General features: G+C 38.9%; 1 protein-coding gene across 1 annotated transcript in view; it reads left to right on the plus strand.

Annotated features, from left to right (window-relative positions):
• The window catches only part of LOC127440230 (semaphorin-4C-like), a 95,504-nt gene that overhangs the window by 53,017 nt on the left and 27,777 nt on the right, over positions 1 to 14,710 (plus strand). Inside the window, exon 2 of the mRNA XM_051696723.1 lies at positions 7,849 to 8,041. Within this exon, the coding sequence (XP_051552683.1) occupies positions 7,939 to 8,041 (103 nt within the window). The 5' untranslated portion in view covers positions 7,849 to 7,938. The remainder of the gene's footprint in view (positions 1 to 7,848; positions 8,042 to 14,710) is intronic.

The raw sequence follows: 14,710 nt of genomic DNA on the forward strand, positions 1-14,710 counted from the left end.
CTGATTACGTAATCCATATTACATGTAATCCATTACTACCCAGCACTGTCCATCCATCTATCCATCCATCCATCCATGTGTTTGTCTATCTGTTTGTTTTTCTATCTGTCTATACATCTATATCCGTTTGTCCGCCTATATCCATCCATTTGTCTGTTTCGGTCTGTCCTCTCCATCTGTCCATCCATCCATCCATCTATCCATCCATCTGTCTTTCCATATGTTTGTCTATCTGTTTGTTTTTCCATCTGTCTATCGATCCATATCCATCCATCTGCCCGTATCCATCCATTTGTCTGTTTCGGTCTGTCTTATCCATCTGTCCATCCATCCATCCATCTATCTATCTGTCTCTCCATATGTTTGTCTATCTGTTTGTTTTTCCATCTGTCTATCAATCCATATCCATCTGTCCACCCATATCCATCCATTTGTCTGTTTCAGTCTGTCCTGTCCACCCATCCATCCATCCATCCATCCATATATTTGTCTATCTGTTTGTTTTTCCATCTGTCTACCCATCAACATCGACAGACAAAATCTATAGCACCTGAACAGCTGAAAAAACTGAGTTGTGTTGTTATCATGAAAGCAGTGCTGTAGGATCTATGCATGTTTGTGTATATAGACAAATGTTATGCTGCTGCACAATAACAGCATATAATGCAGCCATGTCCCTGTAAAATATTGTACACACAGCAAAATACAGAATATTTCTCCCAGGCTCCCAGCCAGCTCTCCAAACATGCTACAGACCTCTGTTGAAATGATTATGCACTCCAGCAGTCATCACTGAAATCATAAAAGTAGAACATAACCGTAATCGTTATTGCATAATGTTAAAGCCAATCCTGTCGTATAGCTATTTCCTGTCTTTAAAAGAATTGCCCTGGCTTTCGTGTCTCTCTCCTAAAGGCCCCACTGGACCATATGCTCACAATGTGGTTGCCGTTTCATTGTCTACTAATTGCTGTTGATTCTGATGATGTGCTACCGTGCACTAAAGCAGTGCTCACATGTGGTGTGGAATCAACCTATATCTTGTATTTATATAAAACCAACTTGGTAGTGAACAGTTGTCATTAATGAGGCTGATTGAATTGGGAACACATGCAGCATTAATGATAGGTCAGAGAGGGTATGCCAGCATCATCTGCTCCTGGGGGCATGGAAACAAGTGAGCGATGCCAGTTTCGAACTGTCCCTCGTACCCTAACACAAACACACTCACTGATCACTTTGTGATTAAACCACGTCATGAAAACAACTGACACAGCAAGGACACAGAGAGAGAGCGAGATTATATTCAAAGAGATCAAGAGACAGGTTTATAGAGGGAGGATGAAAGACAAAAGAAAGGGATGTGGTATTACAGACAGCGAATGGAGATAATTTTATACTATAATCAAAAATAAAAAGGTGAGATCTGGATAATTGTAGATACAAAGTGAGAGACGGAATGTGAGAAAGGACAAATCATCATAAAAGGGATCTTTATATCCATTACGTTATCTCTCTCTCTTTCTCTCCTGCGCTCAGTAATTAAAGGTGAAGTTGTCATTTCACAAATTGCAAAATTAACTTGATAAGTAAGGTTTGTTTACTTTTGAATTTGTTGACAGTTGGAATTAGAATAGTCTTGGCCCATTTAAACATTCCGTCAATGTATGTTTATGGGATTTTTCAGAATTTTGATCGTCCGTTTTGCGAAAACAGTTATTCCAAACAGTTAGAAAAGATATAGCACACTGTTCTAGAACAGTCGGAAGGTCTGCACCAAATTTGGTGGATTTAGCTTGAAAGCTCTTGGAGGAGTTAAAGTTATAGTCTTTAGAGATTTAGAAAAAAGAAAAAAAAAAAAAACCAGAAGCCAAATCTGTAGAATAACAGTGTAATGACTTCAAATGTGTCTTTCATGGCTGGGATGAATTTGTTAGTAAATTATGTAATGAGTAAGTAAATGGTAAGTAAATGAGGACAGGATTTAAATTTTTGGGTGAACTATCCCTTTAAGTAAGCTTACAAATGGCTTACTTAGATTTGTCTGCATTTTAATCTAGGATAGGAGAAAGTATTTTTAAATATTCAAAAATACACACATCACCATCAAGTGATTTGAACTTGTAGTTTAGACGTTTTGCTCAGATATAGAGATTGCCTTGCTCTTGGAGCGCTGGGAGTCAGGATCGCAGTGGCAGGGAGGTTTTCCTGTGGAACAGGAAGTGGGATGCACCTGTAACCGGATGCAGGCCTGCAGCTGATCAAACTCCATTTGATTATCAGACTTTCATCTATTGTCATACATTAATCAAACAGCACATGACCTGTTGTTGCCCAAGAACAGACATGCACATGCACACACACACAATCATTGAACACACACATGAGCTGTCAGCCTCCCACTCTTTCACACACTCCCACTTCCAACATCATCAGTCACACTTACAGCACACATGCAGTCTGACCAAAAACAACATTCACACTTTCTTCCACGAAAAAGAAAAATCACACTAAATAATACATTCATGCCATTTGCAGGCACTGTCACAAACAAAGAAAATCAAACAGCATTACTATAAACCTTACTCTCAACACATTCACCAGCACAAAGCTGAAGACCTGAGACTACCTCTAAAGTCCTGAGACTCTTTCTGAAACCCTGAGACATTTTCAGAAAGCCTAAGACTCTTTCTGAACACCTGAGACTCTCTCTGCAAGTCTGAGACCCTTTCTGAAAACCTGAGACTCTCTCTAAAATGCTGAGATTCTCTCTTAAGGCCTGAGACTCTTTCTGAAGGCTTGAGACTCTCTCTAAAGTCCTGAAATTCTCTCTGAAAGCCTGGGCTCTTTATGAAAGCATGAGACTCTACCTGAAATTCTGATACTCTTTCTGGAAGCCTGAGACCCTTTCTGAGATCGGAGACTCTTTCTGAAAGCCTTTAACTTTTTCTGAAAGCCTGAAACCCTTTCTGAGAGCCTGAGACTCTCTCTCTCTCTCTCTCTCTCTCTCTCTCTCTCTCTCTCTCTCTCTCTCTCTCTCTCTCTCTCTCTGAATGCCTGAGACTCTTTCTGAAAGTCTGAGACTCTCTCTGAAAGCCTGAAACTCTTTCTGGAAGCCAAAAAATCTCTCAAAAAGACTGGGTCTCTCTGACTGAAAAAAAAAAATGTAACTTTTTGGTCTTGTTTTCCTGTAAAATATCTAAATATATCCTTTAAACAAGACACATTTACTTGAGAATCAAAATGACACAATATTTGTTGAGACATATAGTACATACAACAAGAAAAGTCTTTTACAAAGAGTCTCATACTTTAATTTTAAGCTTTGAGCACTGCAAAAAATCATTTTCTTAATAATTGTTTTTATCTTGTTTTCAATCAGAAATATCTGAACATTCTTAAAACATGATTGAGAAGCAAAATGACAACAGATATTAAGTTTTGTTTTCAGAGAAATTCAATTAAATTTTGTGAGTTTTAAGTTTAAAATATGAATATATTTTCTTTTTGTATGCATAAGCTTCGCAGAAGTTTGTTGTTTCTCTGAAAGCTAAACATAATATATTGTAATTTTACTTCAAGTAAATGTGTTGTTTTAAATACTTAAATAAAGTATATTTAAATAATTCACTAGAAAACAGGACAAAAAATATCAAGAAAATGATATTTGCAGTGCTCAAAGCTTGAGGTTCTGAAAGTATGAGACTCTTTCCAAAAGCCTGAGACTCTCTGTGAAGACCTGAGAACAGCAGCCAGGGGGTTTAAGGGCAGGACTGAGACCTCGAGAGGGTTGGTGGCTCCTCTTACCACAAGCCATTTGGTCGGGCGCCCTACTGTCCTGGTTAAGTGACTATAAAAGATCCCAGTCTGTTACTCAAGGGGGTAAAAGCATGCTGCTGTGTTTTGACTAGTGACATCTGATCTTATACAGAAATAAACAGATCATGTGCTGAAGGAAGATTTGGGGTGGCACGGTGGCTCAGTGGTTAGCACTGTCGCACTGGAGTTTGCATGTTCTCCCCATGTTCACGTGGGTTTCCTCCAGGTGCTCTTGTTTCCCCCACAAGTCCAAAAACATGCAGGTTAAGTGAATTGGAGACTCTAAAATTGCCCTGTAGGTGAGTGTGAGAGCCCCCCAGCCACTGGGAGTTGCATCAGGAAGGCCATCTGGTGTAAAACCTGTGCCAAGTCAAATATGTGGATCATGGATGGTCTGCTGTGGTGACCCCTGATGGGAGCAGCCGAAAGAAGAAGAACAAGAAGATGTTCTGAAGGCAGATTTGTATTCAGTAGTAGGACTATTCAGTTTATGCATACTGCACTGTACTTAACCTTAAAAGAGGGTTTGACGTAGATGCTTTTAGGGGATTCATTCCTGCTGTTCCAATTTAAGAAGCTGATGTTGAGTGGTCAATTTCGGGAATCGTTGACATGGTACACAGATAGTGGCAGGATGTTGGGAAATTTCCTTCCTATTTCACTGGCCGATGACATGCAAATGGATTTTGTTTATCATTCATTAAAAGAGGGATGGAAGGACAGAGAAAAGCTCTTGAGTGTTAGACTGCAAAGGTTTGTTTATGCTGAGGGCCACAGTTGTTTCCTCTTTTGCATCTGTAGGTTCAGGCATCAGCTTCACAGCCAACCTTCATCTCTGTCAGGACCCCACCATTGCCTTGACATCTGCTGTCTCTTGGGGGTCAACAGGTCATAGCTCAAATGGTGTTACTTTTAATTTAGACGAGGAACATGGGGATTGATTTGGATGTTAGTTCCAGAGAAGGGCTTATTATGGGCAGGAAGCCAAGAGGAAGTAGCCTATGTTTGAGAAGAGAACAGACTGAAAAGACATGGGAAACACTTTAGACTGACAAAGCTAGTCATCACTCAACCTTTGCCATTTTCCCAAACATACATGAAAAACAGCAGAGGAAACAGAGTGGCGTGTTTTCTTTAGGGAGGAGTTTGTTTCTCACTCACCACACTGCAAAAATCATTTTCTTACTCAGTATTTTTGTCTTGTTTTCCAGTAAAAATATCTAAATATCCTGTATCTAAACATGCAAACAAGACACATTTACTTGAAAAGCAAAATTACAAGATATACTTGTTTTCAGAGAAATCTAACAAAATTGAGTGAAGTTTATGCTTAAAGCAAGAAAATAACTTTTATTTTATTTTTACTTTAGTTTTTTTTTTTTTTTTGTGGGAATGTATTGCATCTGTACACTGAAAACAAAATAGCTTATTGAATTTACTAAAGGTAAATGGTTGCACAAAATAGATTTTTCTACACTGAAGATTGTAAATGTAAAACAGCTCATATTTCAAACTAAATCCAATCATGTTCATTCTGCTTAATTAAAATATATGCATGAAGCTTCATATAATCTTTTTAGGGTAACTCAGTACTTTTCAGTGTAACTTCAGTGTATTGTCCAGCAGTAGCTGAACATGAAGGGTGATTTGGTCCTCTCAATTCCCTTCTTTCAGATACTATTAGAGATATAATATATATAACTGTGCTACAATACTGACCACATGTTCCATTTATGAGAATTAAATTGTTGAGAACAAGGTTTACCTTAGTTAGATGGATCACTAATCTTCATGATGGTGACTTAAAAAAAAAAAAAACACAAAACATCATGGTTAACACTAAACAGAACTGTGAATACAACATCAACAACTATTTATGCTAAATATAATCCCCCATACCTTACCGTACCACTTGGCATACATAATTAAAAATGAGGGTGCAAGACCTGAATGACAATTTTTTTTTTCTAATTGACTAAAAAAATTAAATACGTTTGAATACATTTAATGTATGTATGTATATTAGTACATACGGAGAATACACTTAAAAACAACATATTATTATTAAAAAACTGTCAAATGAAAAACATAATAAAAATGAATAAAAAGAACACAATTTGATAATGTACAATTTACTAAGTGCAATTTTTTTCAGTGTATTAATGAAAATTCAATGGACATTCTTTGTACTTGTAATGTATTTGCCAAATAAAGGAAAGAACTATGTATGATTTCAATGTTTAATCTGTAGTAATAGAATCTTATATGTAATAGGATCTGATTAAGAAAGCAGTAAAAACTATATTGTCTAAATTAATCTTTTAATTAGCTAGATGTTCCTCCTGGTTTGCACATGACGAGAGAGTTTTACTCTCTGTTCTTTGTAGTTAAATGGTTGTTTTTTCTCGGGGGCCTGGGCAGCTCAGTGCTAAAAGACGCTGGCTACCACCGCTGGAGTTCGCTAGTTTGCTAGTTCGAATCCCAGGGTGTGCTGAGTGACTCCAGCCAGGTCTCCTATGCAACCAAATTGGCCCGGTTGCTAGGGAGGGTAGAGTCACATGGGGTAACCTCCTCATGGTCGCTATAATGTGGTTCGTATAATGTGGTTAGGGCACGTGGTGAGTTGAGCGTGGATGCCGCGGTGCGCTATGTCTCCGTGGCAACACGCTCACCAAGCCACGTGATAAGATGCGCGGGTTGGCGGTCTCAGACGCGGAGGCAGCTGGGATTCATCCTCCGCCACCCGGATTGAGGCGAGTCACTACGCCACCACGAGGACTTAAAAGCGCATTGGGAATTGGGCATTCCAAATTGGGTGAAAAAGGGGAAAAATCCCAAAAAATATTTTGTTTTCTGGAGATTTAGCACTAGATCTTTGAGGGCCCCTCTGCTCTGTTGCTGTTGGAGCTCTACCCATAATCCTTCTCTAGGTCATGCATGGCCATATGAACAGTTCTCTGTAACAGTCAGAAATCTTAGCGAGCAAGGACAAAGGGAAATTTACAGGTTGAATTCTTAAAACCTGTCCACCTGTCACAATAGTCTGACACTTTCCAATCACACCAGTCCCTCCCATGCAACTTAGATACAAACAGCACCACATCGGTCCAATAAAAAACTGGCATAAAAGTGAAGATGTGAGTCATCGAATTGCTATATTGCAACCTCTTCTATTACGGAAAACTCATTTGGAGCAAATCGCCATCATCTCTCACTACTCTTATCTCTCGCTCTCTGGCTCTTTCTCTCTTTCATGCTAATGAAAAAAGTAAAAGAGAAATCAATGGCTGTGAGATTGCTCCTGCACAGGTCGTCATCTCAATTCAGTGATGGTAAAAGGCCGCCCCTCCAAACTTGCTTATCATCCTGAACATTTGAATTTACCCAACCTTTTGGGCTGAATGATAAAAACGCTGCACAGGTAGAGTGGTTTTTACATTGTTATCGGCACCACTAAACAGTATTTGACATTTGACACACATTTAAAAGTCAATGGGATTTCTCTCAAATCAGCAATTATTATCAAGGCCCTAATTTCCCTTTTTAATGGAGAGAAACAGGTGTGACTTGATGATTAGAGCAAACGTGTGAAAATGGCTAGTGCTGAACAGACTGGAGCGCTGTGGGGTTATTTTATTTTTCGCTTTTTCCCTTGAAGCTTTGCTTCAGGCATCGAAATAATGCATCCCAGTGAACACAGCCTCCAATTTTAATTACCAACACATCTCTCGTTGTCCGTGGCTGTCAAAAACAAGCCGTCCTTCATATGTGACGTGTTTCTCATAATGATTGTGAGTTGTGTTGATGCTGCCATGCTTTGACAAGCATCCACGTTTTGGCTGGTGGTCTGCCAACGTGCATTTATTGCAGTACCTTTTGAAAGAGTGTAAAATCTGTCATTAAATTGTCCTGACTGTTTTGTTTATACAGTTCCAGCTCTGCGGGGATAGTGACAGGGAGGCTTTGGGGAGGTGGAGCCCATAATCACTTTTGTTTATGTTTTGTTGTTTTATTTATCTCCCTTGACAGGAGCTGTTGTGCATCTGGATCCTCCGCGCCTCTTCATCCAATCAGAATCAGCATTCAGTGGATTAAAATAAAGCAAGTGGGATTGGCGAAATGGGCTGCACCAAAGTCCTTCTTGTGATGTTCGTGATAGGGTTTGAAAAGGGGATTTGCGTCAATTGGAACCCTGTCCCACGCAAGACCATTAAATATAATGGTGAGTATCTAATGACCATACAGAACTACAAGCAGTTCATCCCAATTCCACTGTCCCATGGCCTTTTTCTCACACTCTTTTCTTCATATGACCCCTCCCTTCATTCTCCATGCAGATTTGAGATAAGAGGTGTGATTTTTGCTATGAATTCACAGAGATATCGGGTTACTGCCGGGTTTTATAGGGCATTATAGAAAAGTGCTTGTCTCTCTCTATTCATTTGCACTCACTCCATTTGTTCCTTTTGTCTGACCATCGATCTCACATCTTTTCTTTTATGGTTTATCAGTCTTTTCCTGTTTTAAGGCACATTTCACAAAGATGGTTTTTGAAAAGCATTAAAGGTACAAATCCCATATATTTTTTGTTGTATTATGTTCGATGAACTTTTAATGGTAACACTTTACAATATGGTTCTATTGGTTAACATTACTTCATGCATTAGATATCATGAACTAACAATGAATGATATTTTTACAGCATTTATTAATCTTGGTTAATGTTAGTTCATGAATAATACATTTGTTGATTGTTTATGTATATTAGTTTATAATGCATTAACTAATATTAGCATACTGTATACAACCTTTTATTTTAAAAAAATGTATTAGTACATGTTGAAATTAACACTAACCAAGTTTAATAAGTGCTGTATAAGTATTGTTCATTGTTAGTTCATGTTAACTCATATAATTCATTAATAATAATGAATACAACCTTTTTTTAAAGTGTTAACCTTTTTTCTAACATAAAATTAACCTAAATAGCATGAAAAGTAGCTAGTTTTAAAAAAATCACTTAAAGGAAGCATAATCTATAAGTAATCCATATGACTCCTGTGTTTAAATCCATATCTTCAGAAGCGATGTAATAGGTGTGGGTGAGAAATAGACAAAATTTTAAGTCCTTTTTGTTTTTTACTGTAAATCTCCACTTTCACTTTTACATCTGAATTTAAGTCACATGTGGTGCATGTTTAGTTTCACTTTCCCATCTGAAAGTGAAAGTTAAAGTGGAGATTTAGAGTAAAGGGGACTTAAATATTCTTCTATTTCTCACCCACACCTATTATATTGCTTCTGAAGATATGGATTTAACCACTGGAGTCATATGGATTACTTCTATGTTTCTTTATGTGATTTTTGTAGCTACAAAGTTCTGATCACCATTCACTTGCATTGTATGGACCTACAGAGCTGAGATATTTTTCTACAAATCTTTGTTTGTGTTCTGCTGAAGAAAGAAAGTCATACACATATGGGATGGCATAAGGGTGAGTAAATGATGAGAGAATTTTCATTTTTGGGTGAACTATCCCTTGAATTGAGATGGGCCAAAGTTAGATGCAGACATTTAAAGAGTTTAAAACTAGCTTCTTTTCATGCTATTTAGGTTAATTTTCTAACATATAATTAACCTTGCATGAAAAGTTGCTAGTTTGAAACTCATTAAATGTCTGTATCCTCCACTTAAAATGGTGATTTTGGCCTGTCGCACTTCAGAGGTCTTGACCTTCTCGACTGTATCCAACAATTAAAAATAGCATTGTCACAATTTTGACAGTCTATTGAATTGATATTTATTTCATTGAAGCAAAAATGTATTTTTCAATTATTCATTTTATTGCAAATGTAATCTTTAGCTTTGTCCCACATTTTACACACAGCCGTTACCGCATGATTTTTACCGCCCTATTTTGTACCCTAATCTTGGAAAGTGGCTTCCAAATCTCTGTTTATAACCAAACAAACAGTTACATTAAACATACAGCAGTAGGAATAATTTCATGTGTACACTCATAAACTGATAATATATCCTGTTAAGCCAACAGTAGAGAGAGTGCAGGCTGGGAACACACTGCCTTAAATGGAAAGGAAATGGCTAGTTGAGCTACAGCAATGGGGAGCGAGGGAGGGCGAAAGAAGATGTGGGACGTCAAAGAAAGTCCAAAAATGAAAAGAAAAGTACACAATGTGTCTGCAGTGTGTGTTTAACTACTGTTTTAGGTCATGTGTGACTTTGTACAGGCTCTAAACCAGATAAACAGTAGGCCACAGTAGGCCAGTGCACCGAACATGAGCTTTTTGGTGAGGACGAAAGACAAAAATCAGGCAAAGCATTGGAGTACACTTTAATGTTTGCATGTCTATGCATATAGAGTGCTTAGACTGGCAGTCTGAGGGATTTAGAGCTTCAGTAGTGTGTGCGTGTGTGTGGTTGGAGGTGGGGAGCTGGATCGCAGCAGAGATAATATTTACCCATGACTTTCCACACCCCCGCCCCCTGAAGACCCTGCCTCCATAATTATCCCCGACTTAAAGACGCTGGGGATTTGCAAGAAACGCAAACACGTGTCTTTTCTTTTTCATTTCTCATCAAAGAGCCACAACTTATTTTGGCAGCCATTAAACTGTTGTTTTCACGCTTGTAGCGGGCCGCTCGTTTGCCCTGTGGCCCACAAAAAACGGCTTTAAGAGTTCAAAGTGGAGTCAGAGGCCCTGCCCTCTCCATGCCCCACCCAGTAACTTTCCACAGCTGGCAGCCCAGCATTACAAGGCCAGAGAAAAAGAGAGAAAGACTGAGTCTAACGTAAATTAAAGACAAATTTCAATGGAGGCCAAAGGAAACTCCTGCTGACTTAGAGGAATAGCATGAATGTACTAAGTCTAATGCGCTGAGGATGGCAAAGCTACAGAGAGAAAGAGAAAAAGAGAGGGAGAGAGGCACTGCCTGCCCGGCACAACTCTCTACCCTCCAATTACTATAATGACGGCCTCTGTTGAAAAAGACGGGCCTGTGTGTGCTTGGTTTATGTAAGAGGACTAAAGCCTGTCCTCTCCATCTTTCTGTGTAGAACCCCTCCACACGCACAGATAACACACGCACACTGATATATACTTTGATTTATCTGTGATTTATACTCTTGAATCTAGCAGATGCCCTCTCCTGTGGCTGCACGACTCATTGTCTGTAAAACCGTGTTTCTTTTCCATTCAATAAATCTGTCTCCTACCCTTTGTGGACCTGTATGCTCCAGAAGGAGGCTGTTTGTTAAAGGGGGCAGAAAAAAAGAAAGTCTTTCAATTTTTTGTATGCTTGCCACTATTATGAAAAGGTCACTCTCGGTACAAGCTGTGAGCTCAATTCTCGACTGCTGTCTCCCCCCCTGGACTGTCAAACACCGGACTATTTTCAACAGCCTTTCACACATCTTTCCCTTTTACTATCATTCTGTCTCTTCCACTCTTTCTTTTTTTTTTTATCTCAATCTTGTTTTTTTCCCATTTCCACCTTGCTCTTTTACTCCCATACAGTTTCTGTCATTTTCTCATCAGCCGTACCTCTTTCGCTCTCTCTGACGTTCCCCTCACTCACTCTACACATTCTTGTGGGCCTGGAGGAAATTTTTATTGCTCAGATGTTGCTCTTTCATAGGTCAGGATGCATAAAGCTAATTCTCAGTTATGTTTCCATTAAGTAGCAACTGTCAGATGTAGGTGAAGTAAAACTAGCAAAAGAGAGAATTGTCGACATACAGTAGCACAGAGCTATTAACGTAATGTAGCACAGCTCAGATAATTGGTGTTTGAAGAATTTGATGAGAAAAGTTTGAGTTCATAATGTAATCTGTTGACTTTTGATAGCAGACTTTGGTGTCTGGCAAATCTGAGCACAGTTTGTGACATTGTTAAGATCTCTTTTAAAATTTTTGAGGAGTTTGAGAAGATATTTAGTCAGGAGAACTCTAAAGGGTCATTAAAACCGAATGTATTTTTTGCATCCGTCTATGCAGATTTTTCATAGTGTTTTTATTTAACATATTTAACAGTTAACATAAGAATCTTGATGTTTTTTCAGCGACTTGCACAGGAGCACATGTTTTTTAGACGCCGTGTCAAGTGTTAAAAGAACTTAAACTTTGAAAATGCCTATCAAGACACCTGCGTTCTGTTCCATTAGTTATGCAAGAATGCATTCGGTCCAAATGGCCCAAAGCAGCAGACTTGTTTGTTTGTTTTTCTATGTAAACATGTGCTAGACGGACATTGCACTGCAGGAGGGCCGTATTGTTTAAGATGCCTTGTCAAATTAAAAAGAATTTCAGCTTTGAAAAACGTGTCTCAAGACACCTGGATTCTGTTCCATTTATTGCGCATTCGTTCTGAATGGTCCCCAAGCAGGGGACTTGCTAATTTAAAAAAGAAAAAAAATGTAAACATGCGCTAGACGGACGCTGAGGCGCTGGTTTTTCAGCATCTTGTGCAGGAGCGCTGTATTTTTAAGACACCATGTCAAGTTAAAAAAAACGTAAACTTTTGAAAACACATCTTGCGACACCTTTTTTAATGCAAGAATGCATTCAGGCTGAACAGCCCCCAAGCAGGAGACTTGCTGTTTTGTTTTTTTATGTAAACATGCACTTGACAGACACACACAGGAGCGGCACGTTTTTAACATGCCGTGTCAAGTTTAAAAGCATTTCAACTTTGAAAAACATTGTCTCGAGACACCTTCATTCTGTTCCATTCATTGTGCTTCATCTTGCTTTTTTCACACAACTAATTCAGTCTGAACGGCTCTTAAGCAGATGACTTGCTATTTAAAAAAAAAAAATTATAATATGTAAACATGCGCTAGACAGACTTTGCGCCACTGTTTTTACAGTGTCTTGTGCAGGAGCGCACCATTTTTCAATGTTTATAATGATTGATTATGGTGGATAAGATGTGCCACCATGTTGTTTACATTGCAATGCAGCATGGGATTCTGAGTTCAAGATGGTTCTAAAAACCTAGCCCTTCCACTTGTTGCACCAGAAGTAGTGAGAATGAGTGATGTATGGAACGGGAGAAGGCTCAAGTGGACTAACAAGTTAATAAATTCTTTGCATCGCTGCATCAAAACAGTCAACTAAAGTTTTTTTTAGCAAAAAATGTTTTATGACAAAAAATAAAGATGTTGTGATGTTGAAAAGACTATTTAAGTAGTTGTTTCATTCAGACAACCACTTCAGTCCCTCTCTGCTGGAAAATAGCTGCACGAATGCAGTTCGCACCTGTTTGATCGTACGCCTCTGAGCCCAGCCTAATGTAATCACACCAGCTTGATCGTAAGTGCGAAAGGGTTAAAACGCTGTGTAAACTTTAAAAGAATTTCAACTTTTAAAACATGTCTCTCGAAAACAAAAAACAGAAAAACAAGAGTAAAAACAAGACTTGGCCTAAACAGCAAAGGAAACAAGCCGAAGAAATCGCTGACGAATGGTCTATTGACAAGAACGGAAAACATATTTGTCAGGCTGAGCGAAAGCAAAATCACTCCTGTGCAGTAGGTGGCGCAACACCCCTGTCAGCAACTATGCCATCCATCAATCAAAGAGGAGAAGATGATAAAAGGAATGAATGAATAAAAGCCGAACACTTCTTAAAAGTTCACAAAACAACCAGAGGACCAAAAGAGACTAAGAACAAGCAAGCAACCAGCTCTCTATTTGCTCACCATTCAATCTCATTGCTGTCTTAGAGAAACAACTGAGATTTATGAGATCTCTTTTGTGAATTTGCCCTTAGTGTTTCTCTGCACCACACCTCTTTCCCTCTCTGTTGTTCTTTCAGTCTCCACTTTTGTGGTGTTAGTGAGTTTTCTGCCTGTTGTTGTGGTAATCCGTTCTGACCATTTCCTGTGCTGAGCTGTGTTCTCCTGTCTTCCCTTCCCAAAGCAGTAGCAGCCCCACCACTCCATCTAATCTAGTGCAATTACAGCACTTCCCCTCTCCCCTCCACCCGCTAACTCTCTCACGCTCTTATACACGCCATGTATGTGTTTGTGTGTCTGCCTAAACACACCACCTACATGTGTCTCAATGTCTTTTTCCCTTTCTTCTTTTTTAATTGCGCCTTTGTGTGTCACCCTCAGACTTGACCCTTGACTCTCTTTCTTCATTGGATCTTTGTCCTGGTAAACATGGGCATGTTTTTAAAGTCTGTGTAAGCTTGCACATGCTCGCTCATACTTTCTCTTCATAATTAGTGTGTGTGTACGTTCTCTGTGTTTCTAGTTTTTTTGGAATCCATGTTGCAGCATCAAAGAGCTTAAAATAGGTCTTTAATAGAGGAGTGTGTGTTTTGAGTGCTGCGGTTATGAGCTATAAGCAGGGTAAGACTGTATTTATAGCAAAGCTGCTTTTAAGGAGCCATAGAGGAACATCAGAGGCAAACAGCAACCTTCAGCCTGACTCGGTTCAGATTTGCGGCTCCATTCCCTTAACCGGAGCATGCTCCTCGACTGCCCTATCATTCAGTCCAGCTGAAAACTCATGAAGGACAAAGACACACACACATACACACACAAAGTTCACCTCTGTGTTCTTTTGGATTGCTCACATCTGGATTCCATTCAAAGTGGTATCTATTTTTAGCACAAATTTTTTTTTTCTTTTTTTTTGTCTATACACACAGATAGAGACTCTCTCCCTGCCCCATTAGGTGTGGTACTGTTGGCTTTGGTTAAGTTCTACTTAATGTAGGGAGACAGGGGCTAGTTCTCACAATGGCTATATCTCAATAACTATACATTCCAGAGTCAATAGTTAAATTACAAAAATGCTTGTTTTCTCGTGAAGTTTTATTGTATGCTGGTTTAAACACCTAGTTCAAAATGGTCTTAAAG

This window comes from Myxocyprinus asiaticus, chromosome 4, assembly GCF_019703515.2.
Source record: "Myxocyprinus asiaticus isolate MX2 ecotype Aquarium Trade chromosome 4, UBuf_Myxa_2, whole genome shotgun sequence".
NCBI lineage: Eukaryota > Metazoa > Chordata > Actinopteri > Cypriniformes > Catostomidae > Myxocyprinus > Myxocyprinus asiaticus.